A 17,130-nucleotide genomic window follows, 5' to 3' on the forward strand; every position below is an offset into this window, starting at 1 on the left:
CTTAACTGCAAGCTGCGAAAAAGAACAAAATGTACCACATCCTAGAACTACAATCACAAGATAAAACAATACTTGAGAACAAAAATGATTAAACCAAACACCTTTCGAAGAAGTTTTTGCCCCATGCTAGCAAGCCTAGAAATCAATGTTTGAAAGAGATATTTCTAAATGGACCAATTTTTGCTCACCGAAATTTTCACTCATAATTCAAATGAAAGGAGAATTTCACCAAGCAAGCGTCTGTAGTCCAACGGTTAGGATAATTGCCTTCCAAGCAATAGACCCGGGTTCGACTCCCGGCAGACGCATTCTTTTTTATTTCGTCTCTTTCCTATTTGTTTTGTTTTTGTTTCCATTTCCTGGAAAACGACGTCGAATCTTGATCTAGAAAAGTATTCCTCTGCCTAATTCTGCCCAGAAAGGCCATACTCATCCTCAGCCAATCAACCAACCCAGATATTTACGCGCCAAAACCATTTCCGTGGCCCCAAACTCTCTCTCTCACCACTCAGCTTGAGGTGCCTCACCTCCACGCTTTCCAGTTTCATGGCGGGCACGGGCGCCTCCTTCGCCCCCCACCACTTGATCGGGTCCACCGTCCCCGAAAGTTCCAGAACCCTCCGAACCGGAGCACCATTCTCCGCTCGTATCTCCGCCAGCGGCAGCCACCTCGCCACCACTCCCGACGACCCCGCCGCCGGCCCCTCCTGCATCTACGTCGGCCCAATCGAAACCGCCAGCAAAGAAACCCTCGAAGCCCTCTACCGTCAAGTATGGATTTTCCTTTCTTTTTTTCTTTTTTTTCCAATTTTAATTTCGGTGATGAAAGATTCAATCTTTGATTATTTGTTTCTGGTGCACGTGGCAGGCACGTGATGCGTACTACAGTGGCGACCCTTTGATAGTTGATGACATGTTTGATAGAGTAGAGGTACTACTACTATATATGTGTATGTGTTGCTTTTTCGTTATGTAGCAATTTGGGGTTTGCAAAAGTGACATTTTTGTTTGGAAAACAACAGTTGAAGTTGAGATGGTACGGTTCGAAATGCGTGGTGAAATACCCCCGTTGCAGTCTCCGGCGACAGTCGGCTTACTCCGATGCTGAGGTGATTCATTTTGATTTTTAGTTCATGAATACAATTTACTTGGTTTCATAAGCTTACAGTATGTTATGGTTTTTGAGGTCCTTGTGTTTATGCTCTTGAGTAGTGAGTAGTGCTATTTCTAGCTCAAGTTCTGTGATGTTTTACTTTTGCTTTGCTTTGGACTATGACCTATGCCTGTTTAGGACATCAGTTTGTTGTGGGATATGACTTTGTAATACAGTATTCACCAAGATTATTATTTCCTGAGTAGTAGTGATTTCTTTCTCTACTTGAGTATTGAGTGACATGGATGTAGGGCAGGCAGACGTATCACAGGTTTTTGCATTAGCGAGCATATGGATACTCATTCTTGCGTTTGGCACTGGATCGTTTCTCATGCCCATATTATACACTGCTGGCCTAGCTTATCAAAATGCATTCAGTCCAGGACTTTCTTATGTAAATCCAGCAGCTAGTCTTTCCATGCTGAATAGCATTCTCTTTATGATAGTCGGTTCTGTCGTTGGTCTCCCTATTGCATCTGCTTCGGGTAAGTTAATCTGCATCCATTATACTAGTGAATTCTGTTGTCAAATATGGAAAATTGAAAATCAGTAGTAATTAGGGAAATTAGGAAGCTCTAATCTTCTTATAATTGATTTTAATGTCAGAGTTGACATAAGTTCCTTTTTTTTCACAGTTAAAGTACTTGAAGGCCTATGGACGAACGACTTGATGGCACTGAAAGGGGTGTGCCCAAACTGTGGGGAGGAGGTGAGTTGATCATGATAGATGTTGTCACCAAGAGCTTCTAAAAGCTGTTTACTTTTTTCCATATCATCCATTTTCACTAATTGGCATACTTTCTACAGGTGTTTGCATTTGTGAAATCGGATCAGTCTAATAACTCCCCACATAGAGCAAATTGTCATGTATGTGAATGCTTGTTAGAATTCCGCACCAAGGCTGAGGTAATTTGGCTGCTTCTTGTTTCCCCCACCAAATTTCATGTGTTAAAACTTGTATTTTGTGAAGATCTAGATTCAAAGATGACAATTATAGAAGTTAGGAGTACTTACTTGAGGATCAATAAATTGAAGTTTTTTATAAAGACATTCATAGAGTTTCATACAGAGTATGTCATATTTTAAAGGCGTTCTTTGGGAGGTAACTGAACAGGACCGTAAGGTATCTTTATGTTGAAAATGCTCTACATGTTACCATGTCAGGAGAACTTTAATCTACATTTATACACCACATTGCTGGCTCTGTTAAGAGGTGAGGTGAATATAAGAATCACTTCAGTAAGAGTAAAGAGTAAACCCTAGACCCTAATGAGAAATGTAAGAATTCATAAGCGCCTCACTTTCTCACTATTCATATTACCCCATTTTCCTATTATTTGCACTTTAAGTTTTGTGTTTGAAACTGCCACAATCCACCACTGGTCATAATGCCTCTCTTTATCTTTCCGAAATGAACCTAGCTCTCTTCTTTTGGTTTACGAGGCTGAAAAAAATACATGTTCAGTCGCTATATGACATTATAGAATCTTTTACAGTTTGTGTATTGCTTGCTTAACAAGGGTTTAATTTTGTGCAGAAATCCCTTTCACCTCTGGGTAGAAGATGGGTTTATGGACGTATCTATCTTGTTTCAAGAAAAGGTGGAGGTCGACTTCAAAGAAGGGATTGATACATGCATTGTTAAGCTTGTGTACAGTACGGCAATTTTTTCCTGCTCCTTTTGTCCAATTGTAATAAACTTAAAGTCAATCTTACCTGAGTAGGATCAATTCATATGTGCCAGAACAGAAGTAGGATCATTCTATAGATTGTGACTCTTTTGTCAAGGGAATGCACTTCTTAGAAGTTTAACTATTATCATTGTTGAACAGTTCAGACACTTTTGATGCTTTCTGATATGAGCAGTTGATAAATGGCAGCATCCCTTTGATGTTCTCTAATTTCGACCAAAATATTAATCTAAATGATTAATGAACCTCCAAGTTACGTTACACGCCCCCATTTTATTGAGGATATGCCACTCAAAAACCGAGTGATCCAATTCTTAAAGCCGCCTTCAGTTGGAACTCACGTAATAATTCGCAAACAGCTCCCAGTCGGGTGTCCACCTAAACATGCTAGAGAGAACAAAAGAAGACCACTAAATGATAAGCACATTGCATTTGCACTCAAATACTCGGCAGTAATACTCATATATCTAGCCACGTAACAAAAGAATACATAAATTTACCCCAAAAATTTGACAAAGGCTAGAATTCCTAATGTGCACAGAGAATATAAAGATGCAAAACATGCAATTGAAACTGCATTTCTTTTACATCAGTTCACTCAAATATTCACCCCAACCCGTATAATATACCTTGTATTCTTTAGGAAAACAGAACACATCCTGCTTGTCAACTACGTGAAGCAACTATGCAGCTAAGCCTACCCAAATTTGACTGCAGGCAATTTTATTAATGGCTACCAAAACAATTTTGATTCTCATCAGTTTTTTGCAGGTCATACATTGCTACATTGCGTGGGTGTTTATGAAGAAACATTGACTGAAACACCTATTCACCATAATCAGATGCTAGCATGTCCATGCTCATATTCATAATGTTGCTTAATCATAAAGAAATGAGCAAACAGTAATGACTTCATAAGAAACTTTCTCATTGTATCCAAGGCTATCGCTCTTCATGCAACCAAATCCTAGCGAAATTGAATAGATGGCCAATCAGAAGTGTCCCAAGCTGTATACTAGAACCCATGCAAGCTGAAAAACAGAAAGAGAAGAAATGAGAACAAGATCAAAGTCCTAATGAGGCTGTACTTATATGAGATAGTAAGTAAGGAGAATAGCGGTAAAGCTATGGTATGTTAACATTTCTCATACATAAACTATTTTTATCCCTTTACGGACTCATGTTACCACTTTGAGGACTAATATTACTATTTTAAGGACACAAATGGTAAACTAAGAAAATTTGCCACTTTAAGAACTTATGTTACCACTTTGAGGACTAATATTACTATTTTGAGGACTCATGTGGTAACTAAGAAAATTTACCACTTTAAGGACTCATGTTACCACTTTGAGGACTAATATTACTATTTTGAGGACTCATGTGGTAACTAAGAAAATTTACCACTTTAAGGACTCATGTTACCACTTTGAGGACTAATATTACTATTTTGAGGACTCATGTGGTAACTAAGAAAATTTACCACTTTAAGGACTCATGTTACTACTTTAAGAACTAATATTACTATTTTGAGGACTCATTTTACCACTTTTAAGGCAATTGTATGCATGTCATATGTTAACACATTGTAGAATTTTCTGGAGAATAGATCACAAATGATATTATATTACCAGAAAAAGAGTTACGGATGCAAAAAGTCCCTCTTGGAGGAGAGCTCCATGACCGCCAAATTCTTCTTCATCAACCTTCAGTATCATCGCATAGTAGCCATATATAATCCCAGTGGATAACAAGAGAAAACTGTAAATCAAAGTCCACCTCATAAAGTCAACAAATGATTTGACAGTAACTATGAGTAAGGAAAATGTTCATAAGAAAGTGGAAGAACATGCTACATTAGTGAACACCGAAGATTCAAAAGCATGAAATACTATTTTTGAAAACATTAAGCAGGAAGCATAGGACACTCATCACAGGCACAAGTCCAATTTTTTTATTTTTTATTTATTGATAGGAAGACTAAACTCAGTCATAAGTTGTCACTGGATACAATGAGCACTGCATGACCATAAAAGGCTATCAAGTTGGAAACACTGAAATGAAAAGTATCAACACCCTCTTTGAGTATAGGTGCTGTTCCTTTCAGATAACCATAATATCACAAAAGAACAAAGCATAGTATGAAAGAAGCAAATTAGTGAATGAGCCATTTCTACAATGCTCACCAAAGAAAGACTATGCCAAGCAATGTCATTTAAAATTTAAGTTCAAATGACTGGCTGTGCTAGTATTTGTTTCAATAAAGTAACAGCTACGAGCCTACAGCTCATCTGTTACTTCGCATGCCTTCTTCAGAAAGGAGTCAAAGAACTCAAAGGACACAAGACCTAGGAATTGTTCAATATTCCTCTTTTAAAAGGTATATTTAGAAAGTAACTCTATAATTAGCCAAACAATACTATATTTAAAAATAATAATAATAATAATAATAATAATAATAATAATAATAATAATATAAAAAAATAACTCTGAGAATGGAAAGTCACGAAACCTCTACAACATTATTGATTCAACAGGAATGAAAAACGAATCGTTTTGTAGTTTTAAAGTCATGGTGTAAAATATTTTGATCTTCCCAAAATGAGCAGCTAAAGTCCCCAACAAGCAGATTACTGATTCCTACCCTTTCTTTTAAGAAAATCATTAATTGATTATTAAATTTTTTAACCTATGCAAAATCGTCTTCCCCAACAGGTAGCAGAAACCTACATCTATCTTTACTCAACCTTTGTAATTGATTTTCAGAAAACAGACCTCTTAAGTTTTCAAGTCATCAAACATTGTCTCCCAACGCTGCCCTGCTTGCCTTACGAGAGTTCGAGTATCCTCTTACTCAATTCTTATCAAATTTTACATAGTAAATTCATTGAAGTAAGACAATTAGCAGTAATAAATGCGACAGTTCAGGGTATTCATAAACTTACAGGATGAACCATATGCCTCCTACCAAGGGTACCGCACCCCATAGCATCCCACACACAAGGGCCATGCCTTGTCGAATCCAATGCAAGACATCTCCCAATTGATCCTACATGAAAAACACAAAGCAAACTCAAATTGCAAACTCCAACGCAAGACCTCATATTTAATTTAGCTCAGAATTAGAGTCAGGATGCAGCAGGTATTAAGCTACCCTAACAGTTTCAACTCATTACAAATAAATTCAATAAATTCGACCGTTCCAATATTTCCCATTAACTTCAAAAATCCACAAAACCCATTTATAAATCCCACTGCTTTTGCTTCAGGATCAAACATTTTCATGACTCCAAAATTGGAAATCGAATTGGAAAGAGAGAGGCATAGGCATAGGGCATAGTAGTACCTTGTCCCAGGAAGCTTCTGGATCGAACAACTTGGCGAATTTGAACGGCGACAAGTGGGCACCGCCGTTCTGGTGCTGCTGGTACTGACCGTTGGCTTTCGCTTCTTTCATGCTTCCACTTTTAACCTTCACGGAATTCCGCGAGGCCTTGACAGTTGGCGAATTGGGAGAGAGACGATCGGAGCTCGTTAGGGTTTTGGATTGGGCGGAGAGTGTGTATATATATATATATATAGAGAGAGAGAGAGAGAGTATGTGAATGTGAATGTGATCGGAGTAAGTAAAAATTTTAATTAAAAGGTGAAAATCAAAAACGAATTGAATGATTAGTCAATAGAAAATTGAAAGGAGCTTCGCTGTAGATCTGAGACAGATTTGGGTTTAGGGTCTCTCTCACTGTGACTGCCCAGAGATTAATACTGCTACTAACCTTCCACCACGTGAGGATGAGAGAATTTGATACCCAGTCGGAGAATATCGCCGGCTTCTCTCCTCTTTTTTGGGCTTATGGGCCTCTTCTTTCGTTCTTTTTAAGTCTTTGTCCATAAATGGATTGTGTTAACGACAAGCCTCTATTAAATACGTATTAGCCTACATCTTCTTCCTTAAGCCCAAAATCTTTGGCTGTATTTGGAATTTTGCTTTTATGGAAGTGATTTTGTTACATACCGTAAGCGTTTTTATTAGAAAAAATTCTTAGGTAGGGTAGACGTGCCAAATATTCTTAGGTTTGCCCTACCTAAGAATTTCTTTTCCACTAGTTATAATATTGTTGTAAGTACGTAGAGCAATAAAAATGACACTTACAACAGAGTAATTTTATAATAAAAATAATTTTAAGTGTCTCTCTTAGGAAACACATGTCAAGTGCTTCTTAAAAAAATCACACTTTATTGTTCTACATGCCTTTTGAAAAAACCACAAAAAAAAAACCACTTTATTGCTATACGTGGTTCTTGCAAAAACCACCAAAAAAACATGTTAAGATAACTTCTTAAAGCACTTTTGATAGACTAATATCGTTATTGCCAATTCTAGAAACAATTCTAAAAAGTGGCAATTTTACCAATTAAAACTTGTTTTTAAAAAAAAATAAAAAATGTGTGTGTGTGTGTGTTTGTTTTTTTTTTTAAAGGGCTGATGCGGCTGCCTTCAAGCCTTGATAAATAAAATTGCATAATACAAAGGGAGGGGACGTAAAGCCTGAACCCCAGATTACAATAAGCATAAAGAGAACATCTTGAAATAATATCAATACTCTCCACAAAATCTATGTATTCTAACAAGCACCAATTAGCAAAAAGTGCACGAATAATTACTCTATTTGCTTTGACATAACGGTGACATATCGAAAAAATAACTCTATCACAAGAAGCATTATTACAAATAGCACAGCTTTCCCACTATGTTGCCGCACGAAAATCAATCCGACAACACTCAATTTCATCCTGCCACTAGAAGGTTGCGTCCATTTGATCAAGAGAATAGTTTGCCGCTTTGCTAGGCCAAACAAGATACACTGGGTGCACATACCGGAACCAAGCCCACGTCACCCAAACCGGCCCAGACCTAGGCTCAAAAACCATCCATCCCAAGCAACAAAGCCCGAGCCCAAAGAACCAAGGCAGTGGGCCTCCATTCCTCACGCCTAGCCCAAGGTCTCATCCGCACCATCACGCCACCACGCCCACCACTCCTCCCTCGATGTCGAGCCTCCATCACCGCCGCTCTATCGCAGCCGTTGGACCACCAGAGGAGGACGCCATCAACGATCCCATCCCCACACAGCCTTAATCCATATCGCAGATCTGCCCCTCTCTATCCCTTCACCTCCCCGTGGTGGCACAACCATATGTCCCATCATCGCATCGTGGATCCACCCAATGTCTATCCCACCCCTCAACAACATATCATACCCTGGTGCAGCCGGATCCGAGAAGAAACGGGGAAAGAAACCTCCACACCATAGCTTCCGAGTGTCGGACCTGTCCACGGGCAACAGAACCTGTCACGTGTGGCCGGCAAGGGCAGTGGCCAGTGCCAGCGCCGATGTTTGGACCCAAAATGAACATTTTGGTCTGACAAGGCACATCTTGGAGAAATTGAGCCAATATCAGTGGCTCAAGTTATATATTTTCGACAAGCTCGAAATATATATTTAGAGGATAAATAAAGCCTACTATGGAAGTATGAAAAGTCAACTTTAGCATATTTTCCTACTTCGGCTAGGAGAAACCGAGCTAGACAAGGAAGGAGAGGTCGCAGACTAACCAAATGAAATCGAAATGAGCTGAAACTTTCCAGATTCATTCTAGACATCCTAAGGATAATTTCTTATGAAGAGTGACAGAGCTAGTTTTTAGTGGAAGGCCTTCAAACAATCAGTCCTATTTTCTACAGAAGCAAAACTGGAAAACTGGACCTGTAAGAGGTCCAGCAGCATTTCCGGCCCAACCACATGGAATAAAGCTCTGAAAATTTGTCACAATGATCTACACTCATTTTGGATCATTTGATATGAAGAAGTCGAAGGCCCATTTTGAGTTCTTGGTGGAGATATAGCTGCAGCAAAAAAGGAGCAGAAAGTGCTCTCACCTAACAAATCCACTAAGTGTTTAAGTGCTCTCACCAAACAAATCCACTAAGTGTTTAAGTGCTCAAACCTAACCCATTATGATTTGTTTAAAGGCCAAATAGTGTTGCTTGGAAGCCTATAAATAGAGGCAAAAACAAGACAAACCACACACACATTCACAACAACAACATCTCTAAGATGATCTAAGTTCTCTCTAGAGCAACCTCTCTAAGAGCAACTCCTCTCCTTTTCTTTCTCTTAGCGGTGATCACACTCCTAGTCCTAGTCTTCTCAGAAGCCGACTTTCAGTGCCACCAAACCCTCTGTCAGCGTACTTCGGTCCTAGTCTCCTCGGGAGCCGACGGTAGTGCCGCGACCACAACGGTTACGGAACCAGCCAAGCAAGGGTAACGCCCTAGCAACCCAGCCAAGCTAAAGTCACGCTTTAGCAATTTCTCCTCATTTCCCGGTGGTTCTCGCTCTGCTCGATCTACAATATTGAGTATCGATTGTGATTTTCAAGAAGCTCAGCAAAAGTCCTCGCCACGAGGCACAAAGAATCCCATGACGAGGTTGGTGCTCTCCTCGTCCACAATCTCTTGAAAGAAGTCAGGTCAAGGGACACCCCCGACGACCGCACCCGAACGGTGCTGGCACGCCCGCGCAAGAAAAGAGACTGTTAACCAGCTGCAACAAAATTGGAGCCAAACATTTTGGCACGCCCAGTGGGACTACACCAGAGTCTTTTGTGTTCACCATCATTGGGATGCCAGAGGAAAATCTTTACCAAAAGAAATTCCTGAAGTCACCATGCCTGTTTTTCTTAAGAAGAAGAAGTGCAAATTCCTAAACTTCTCAAAGCGCAAAGCCTCTAGTTACAAGCCGCATAAAACTGATGGTGACGCTGCTGCTGCAGATGACGAGGCGATGATAGAAGGCTATGTGCCCATTCCCATTCCAGAGAATGCGAGCATAGAAGAGCGGCTTGATATCCTTCAAAAGAATTCTACCGCATACCATGAGAATCTAAGAAAAGCCCTCGCGGAGGACCGTCGACGGCTCGATGAGTTCACGATTTCGGTCAAGAGGCTCGAGTTGGGGGCACAACAAGCAAAAGGCGAATTGGAACGTCAAGAACCTGCTCGCGAAGAGGTCGTTTTTGAGACTAACTTGCCTATAAGTGGCAATCAACCTAAGGGTCTCACTGGTGAGTCACAGCCTTACACAGAGGCTGTGCATGGAAAAGGACATCAACAAGATTGTTCTTCTGACAATACAATTGTCTCTGAACAAATATCTGATTTCTCCACTGATCAAGCCAAATACGTGGCTACTGATCAGATGCATGGGGGGCAAGATATGGCCCATGATCATCCCTTTGATCAAAAGAAGCAAGTTCATGATCATTTTAATTGTGACTCTGCTACACGTCATCATGATCATGCAAAGGGTCAAGGGCAGGGCCCACCTTACTATCATCAATTTAGCCTTAGCCATGCTGGACGTCATGGTGGAGTTAATCAATTAAGCCATGACCAACTTAATTATCAATTAAGTTGTGGTCTACATAAGCCAATCTGTGGCTTTATTAATCAATTCAACTTGAAGTTCTTCATATATTCTTCAAGGCCAAGCGGTGGCTTTGATATATGTGGAGGGCACATCTACAACCCACGTTGCATGAATGGCCAGAACAATTATTCTAGTGGCCAAGTTGTCCTTCGCAACTGTAAATTTGAGTATCATCAATACAAGTTAACTGTTGTTTACAATTATCCAGCAAGTGAAGCTCTTGATGTGGAGAATTCAGACCAGCAAGTGGTCGTCTATAATGGCCAATCTGTGGCTAATCCTAAAGACACCATGTTCTATGACATGGTAGTTGGCGACAAAGCCGATCTTGGGACACCGTCATCTCCTAAATTACAATTGAAGATCATGCCTCGTCAACCAACAAAGATACTTGGGGGGCAAGAATACCCCTCTCATGAGCCAAATTCTTCCAAATTCTTCAACGAGAAGTATCTTTGTTCTTTTCCTACAAGCTCTCACAAGAGGGATTTTTACCCTACAAATTTTGATACATCGGAGCTTAGAATGAAGCATAGATGGCCTCCCACGTGGTCTTCTAGAGGTTAGCCAAGCGTGTCGCTGCTAGCTCCTTGCTTTTTTGTTAATTTCCTGTCAGTTTTCAGTTTTTTACCTTTATTTTCATAGTTTTTAAAAAAAAAAATTTGAATTTGGTAAGGGGTTGTGAATCATAACGGAATAGGTGAAGTCTCTTTTGTTAATATTAGTCTAAACTCCTTATTGGTGCCTAGTTCAGGTCCCTTAAGGTTAAGGGCGGCTTTTATTAACACTTGTTGAACTGTCTTAACACTTATAACCTTTCTCATCTTAGTAAGTATAGCCTATGTGAAATGGTGTCTAGAAAGGGGACAACGTTCATGACAGGTTCTTGAATCCAGAAGTGCGTGCAAATGGGCCTAAACCACTATGTGGGAGTAGCTCATGCCAAAATGGATTCTGCCTCTCTTGTTCGCCCTCCCCCACCTGGCCATTTTAGTAAGGTTGCCCAAAGGATTTGAAAGAAAATTTGTGTCTAGGCGACTATACTTGGGCCGCATGTCTAAACCTTGATTCACATTGTCCTATTGAATTCAGCTACTTATTAAAAATAAAATAAAAAAGTGCGATCCCAAAATTACTGAGGAGTCGAAGCACTGAAGGATTCATTTATTAGCCAGTTTCTTCGCAAAAGCCTTTGTGGGAAATTCTAGTGTTTCCACACTCGCAAAGCCCATTCATGAAGGCCTGTTTTTGAGGCCCATAATCATTTCTTCGCTATGCCTAGCAACACTAGAGGGGCAACACTATACAATACTAAGCCCATTTAGCCTACAAAAAAAAAAAAAAAAAAAAGTCATAAATACAACTCTTCGGGGGCAATTCTAAGTGTCCCGACAACTCGCGAAGCTACTAAGCCGAGTCAGCGGCTCCGGAAACTTTTTTCAGCTTTGCCCTCGCAGGAAAGGCTGAGCTCAAGGGAAGTGTGAGAGCCACCACCGTGACCACCACCTCCATCGGAAGTAGTCCTCATGTTGCCAAAGATGTCCTCACTGTGCATGGGAAACAGTGGAAGGGTTTTAATCTCCTGGTGATCTTCTCCTCGTTGTTCCATGATGGATCCACCAACACCAGCAGAACTAGTTGACCCAAAATTGAGATTAATGGATCCACCAACAAGCCCTGATCTTTGCTCGGGCACTTGAACATCCGAAGTGAGCTTCTTCTTCTTCAGCTTCTCCTGAGCCCTTTGGTTTTGGAACCAATAAAAGACGTTCTTGTTCTCGATCTGTCCGTACCATTTTAGCTGGAGAGTGATCCTCTGAACCTGCTCTACAGTGGGGGACTTAACTCCCTTGTCATCGTAAAGCTCCTTGAGGATTCTTATCTGATCTATAGTAGGAAGCCACCTGGTATTACTCTGCTTGCAATGCATGTTAGGACTACTCTCGGCTGCTTTGTTGCTTCCTCCATCCTCGGTTGGATGCTGGTTTTGTGGTTCCATTGATGATGGATTGAGAGAATGTGAGAATGGAAGAATGATGATGATAAGTAATTAAGAAAGATTGCTGTTGATGAAACGATTTTGGGATTGGAAATTTGGGTTTATAATGTGGAGGAAGATATAGGCATGCAAATGTCCACCCGTGGATAGACGGTCAAAGAGAAGAGTCAAGTGTCAGTAAAGCGTGATTAAAGTTGCCCTAAATTTCGGAAAAGAAGGAATTATTGGCGCGTGAGGGAACCGAACGGTTTTCGAGGAGGTAACTGTTCCATTTTCAATATTATCTTCTCACGATGGAGTTTTCCAAGAATTTTGAGTTGGGGCCTATATTTGGGGCCTTGCGAGACACAATTATTGGCTCCTCACGGATATTTGAATATCAGGATAAGAAAACAGCATTATATTCATAAAGTGGCTTTGCGGCCAAAAGCAGTACATTCATTACAAAGCCAAAAGTAGCTAGAATACAAAACAGGAATCTGTGGATATCTTTTGAATCTTTGCTCTAGTGGAAGCAGCTATGGAATCCAACGTCGGGTTGAGCCGCGCCATTATCCCAAGGAAAGGCAGACTTCAGGAAGAAAAAGAGGAGTAACGGAGCCCCCGCGCCCCCTTTCCATGGAAGCGGCAGAGGAATACAACATAGGCTTGGCCAACGCCAGTATCCATGAGAAGGGTAGACTCCAGTAAAAGAAAATGGAGCCTCCAAGCCCCCTCAATTGGAAGCAGCTATGGAATCCAACGCCGGGTTGAGCCGCGCCATTATCTCGATGAGAGGTAGAGAGTGAAGGAACCGAATATCAGCTTGAGTCTCTGCACCCCCTCTAGCCTTGGTAACCACCATTAGCTGGACGTGAAGTACAGGAACAGCCATTCTGTAGCTTGAACCCATTCCTTCAAAGAGTCCATCCCTTCTCATCCCTCCAAGATTCTATCAAGAAGATAAAGGGGGAGAATGAGGTGAGAACCAAAGCCCCTTCCATCTGGAGGGCACAACACGGGCCGGGTCCAGAAGGAAGAAAACAGAGGAGGGAAGATGAACCTCAATTTGGCTTCCCTCCCTTCCCCGATTTGCTCCAAGTGGGGGATCCTAATAAAGATGATCTCGCATGATCATGGATCTCACACTCGGAGCCCCCTCGTGTTTCTAAACCAATCTGAAGCCTGGCATTGTTGTTGCAAGATTCCAGAAAGGCGAAACAAGGGGTTGCCTAAGATTACGCCATAAGGCCTAACCCAGGCTTAAGATTACGCCATAAAGCCTAAAATTTAGAGGCTAAAGGTCATTTCATGAGGGGAAGATTTGTGAAGAAGGAGAAAGAGAAGCAAGGACTGAAAGGCCATTTCTTGAATGTTTCAGAAAATTTGTTGTGAGTATTCCTTGCCCAAAATACAACTATTTAAAGGGACTTCAGGAAAATCCCCACCCTTGGATGGATGGTTAAAAAGTCAAACCGATGTCAGTAAATCGAGATTAGTGATTCCAAATCTCGGGAAAAAAGGGACTAATAGCATGTGAGGAGACCGAACTATTTTCGAGGAGGTAACTGTTCTTTTCACAAGATTATTTTTCACGACCGTTGTTTTTCAATGAGTGATTAATGCCTTAAATCTCGGAAAAGAAGGGATTAACAGCATGTGAGGAGACTGAACGGTTTTCGAGGGGGCCTACAGAGATTGGCCCGCAAAGCTCAATTTCAAACAAAGTTCCTCCACGTGGCGTTTCGCCGCAATGGCACCAGCTTCGGCCTGAGTGGCCCGATCTCTGATACGGGCCAGGTTGCGGCCCATTTCTTCAGAAGCAGCCAAAGGTTCATCGAGTTGAGCTTCTTCTGCAACAATCGCCTTCTCAACAAAGGCTAAACGGGCTTGGAGATCCTGGATCCGAAGTTTGAAGTCGGACCTTTGGATTTGTAGTTCCCGCAGACGGATGGCTCGCTCATTTAAAATACCGCGGGGGATGTCCATTTCTTGGGAAAGGTTATTGAAAGCCTCTCGAGCGTCGTGAGCCTGGGTGTTCGCGGTTGATTGATGGCGGCGAGCCCTATCAAGTTCATTCAGCAGATCGTCAATAGCACTAAATTGCTGCAGGGTCAATACCTTCTCCTGGCGAAGATACCTTAGAGATTCCAAGACTCGCGGGAGGATGTCAGTCTCCAATACCCGAGGACCCAGATGTTCGTGAAGCACCATCTTAGCCTCATCCACAGCAGAAGGAGGAGTTACCTCCAACACCCTCATCAATCTCTCGAATCTGGTAGGAGGAGGAGGCGGCAGAGGCGCCACAGGATCACGAACCACCAATGCAAAAGGGTGGACAGCTTCCTCAGTTTCTTCATCTTCAACAGGTTGGTCTGTCCCTTCAGCCTCAGGGGAATCTGGAAACTCAACTCGCGGCTCACCATGGGCAAGTAGAGCAGATTCAAGCACAGAGCCCTCAGCTTCGACGGTTGTCTCATTTGTTTGCGAGACTTGGGGGGCACCGCCACCGTTAGTATCATTTTCCATCTCTGGGGCGACTGTCCCGCCGATAAGACCAGCAGCATTTGCAGCCACCTCCTCGGTACAAACAGAATCCTAGTCAGGTTCAGAAATGTCAGAGAGCAGGGTTGGATCTAAAGGGAAATGGAAAGTATTGGCCAAACAGTGGCTTACCTCTAGAGCTGTCGGGTCAATATCTGGTACGTGGTCATCAAGAGGAAGAGGCCCCGCCTCATTCACCTCTTGAACCTTTAGTGCCGCGAGAATCTCTGTCGTCATCAATTCCTCATAAGCGGCAGAAGTCTCAGAGTGGCTTTCCACGCTTTCATCCTCCGAGGAGTCGTCATCAGAGATCGTTATTAGAATGGTAGGACCTTGCAGATGCTCTGTAGTGGGAGATGGGAGAGGTGCCACAGGGTTAGTTGATGCTTGAACTAGCGAGAGAATTGGCTCTTCTGCAGGGGCTGAGGGTCCAACCTCGCTCAGGCGAGAGGGATTAGTGGTCCTTTGACGGACCTGTCAAAAGATACATAGTGAAAATCCTGCCCAGATTTTTAAATTTAAATAGGATAAGATGGGGTCGGAGTTTACCAATCGCATTCCCAGAGGTTCATCATCTTCAAAACTCTCTTCGACGAATTGAGCTCGTTCGCTTTTGCAAGCGAAGACAGCAGTGGCCTGTACGAGAAAAGAGTCATAACTCAAAAGGGGGCGAAGCACCAAATATACAAGTTTGGGATCGTTCTTAACCAAATTACCTCAGCAGGATCTTCATCATGCGAAGACTCTCCGTCAGAAGTCTCCTCTGCTATTGCCTTTTGTTTCCCGGCCTGAACAGAGGCTGTCCTGCTTCGGTTAGTTTGCTGCAAAACACACTCAGGAATAAGAGCGGGAAAATCAACACAAGGAAATGGAATGGTGAAGAAAGACAAAAACTTACTGTTGCCCTAGGCTCGTGGATTTGTATCCTTGGACGCAATGAGCGAGAAGGTAGAATAGGTCGCGGGGGTTGTTCTGCAGGTTTGGAGAAGCACTCAAGAATCTCGCGGTCCTCCGGACCAGGGCTACTCATGCCACGAAAGATCAGGACGAAGAGTTCGTCATGTGGCAGGTCCCAACAGTTCACTGACGCTTCTTTCCACCAATCAACATAGTCATCATCGACATCGTTGAGGGGGTATAGCGCTCTGACCCAAGGGGGAATCACTATCAAAGTAAACTGACTCTGAAAGGGGGCAGACCCAGGCGGGGCTAATCTCCGCCAAGAGGTGTAGTAATTGGCAGAATCAACCAGAGGCCACGGTACCAACTGGGCCAACCCAAATTGGCGGGCAAAGTGGTTAGGGGCGTAGAGCTCGTAACTTACGCGATCAGTGGCAAGACGAATATCCAAGCAGGAGATGGCGCGACGAAAGGCTAGGAGGGCTCTTTCACTATAATCCCGTCCACTGGGTAGAAATCCATCATCAAGGGGAGGAGGGAATCACCTAGAAAGGACTATTTTTGGGTCCGGCATCTCTCCCAGCAAGTACAAGTAAATAAAACACTCGGAGTAGGGTGGAGCTCGATACCTTACGTTGCGGCAAAGCCAGTTCCCCAAAAGGGAATCAACTGGAGGTTCCTTTGGAATATCATCGCGACGGAAGCGAGGGAAATAAATCTGCAGCCAAAAGGCAAGAATCCAAAAAGGGCCACTAATGTCGGTATCGAAGGGGCGCATTACGGCCCTATAAAGGGAACGATATAACGCACCCAATACAGGTTGCCCAAGGCCAACGCAAGTACCATTATAGAGAGCAGTGGCCAGAGAATTCCAAGGCCCAGTAGGTTTGTTGGAAGAAGTGCAAAAGATAAATTTGCAAAGCCAGAATTCCAGGAATGCGATACCTCCTATATGGTCACGCTGGGTGCAGTAATAGTCGCGCCAGAATGGGTAGGATTTGCTGTGATGCCCTCGACCAGCCATATCCATTCTCAAAGAAAATTGAATGCCATCAAACTGACCATGCACATAGGGGTCAAAGTCAATGGGCAACCCCGTGATGGTAAGAACATCCAGCAGAGTTATGCTCATCTGCCCAAACCGGAAACCGAATGTATTGCTGGAGGTGTTCCAGAAGCAAAGAGCGGCAGCTAGCGGTGCAGGGCTAGTATTATGAGGAAGACAGAAGCATAGATCGATGGTTTGGGTGATACCCACCGCATCCCATCGGGCCAAATCTCTCGCTCGGACCTCCTGATACCAAATCTTTTCCTCGGGAGTGACGGTAGGCCAGAAGCCCACTTTCCTCCTTGGTCCCCAACTGCTAAAAT

The 17,130-nt window shown here is 42.6% G+C and overlaps 2 protein-coding genes and 1 non-coding gene across 3 annotated transcripts; 2 read left to right on the top strand and 1 right to left on the bottom strand.

The window, feature by feature from the left end:
- Nucleotides 1-236: 236 nt before the first annotated feature.
- TRNAG-UCC lies at nucleotides 237-308 on the top strand. Its single transcript has one exon. It is a non-coding gene; the product is annotated as a tRNA-Gly (tRNA).
- A 121-nt stretch (nucleotides 309-429) lies between these two features.
- Nucleotides 430-3,054, top strand: LOC112165903 (PGR5-like protein 1B, chloroplastic). The gene is made up of 7 exons (XM_024302603.1): nucleotides 430-771; nucleotides 869-931; nucleotides 1,023-1,109; nucleotides 1,410-1,638; nucleotides 1,789-1,862; nucleotides 1,961-2,059; nucleotides 2,691-3,054. Exons 1-7 carry the CDS (start codon nucleotides 547-549, stop codon nucleotides 2,781-2,783), a joined length of 870 nt encoding a protein of 289 aa, XP_024158371.1. The 5' UTR covers nucleotides 430-546; the 3' UTR covers nucleotides 2,784-3,054.
- Nucleotides 3,055-3,395: 341 nt separating this feature from the next.
- On the bottom strand, nucleotides 3,396-6,660 carry LOC112165904 (respirasome Complex Assembly Factor 1). The gene is made up of 4 exons (XM_024302605.2): nucleotides 6,191-6,660; nucleotides 5,790-5,893; nucleotides 4,476-4,605; nucleotides 3,396-3,875 (listed from the first exon to the last, which is right to left on the bottom strand). The coding sequence occupies exons 1-4, from the start codon at nucleotides 6,299-6,301 to the stop codon at nucleotides 3,837-3,839; spliced, it is 384 nt and encodes a 127-aa protein (XP_024158373.1). The 5' UTR covers nucleotides 6,302-6,660; the 3' UTR covers nucleotides 3,396-3,836.
- Between the last annotated feature and the right edge of the window lie 10,470 nt (nucleotides 6,661-17,130).

The sequence above is a fragment of the Rosa chinensis genome, chromosome 5 (assembly GCF_002994745.2).
Source record: "Rosa chinensis cultivar Old Blush chromosome 5, RchiOBHm-V2, whole genome shotgun sequence".
Classification (NCBI taxonomy): domain Eukaryota; kingdom Viridiplantae; phylum Streptophyta; class Magnoliopsida; order Rosales; family Rosaceae; genus Rosa; species Rosa chinensis.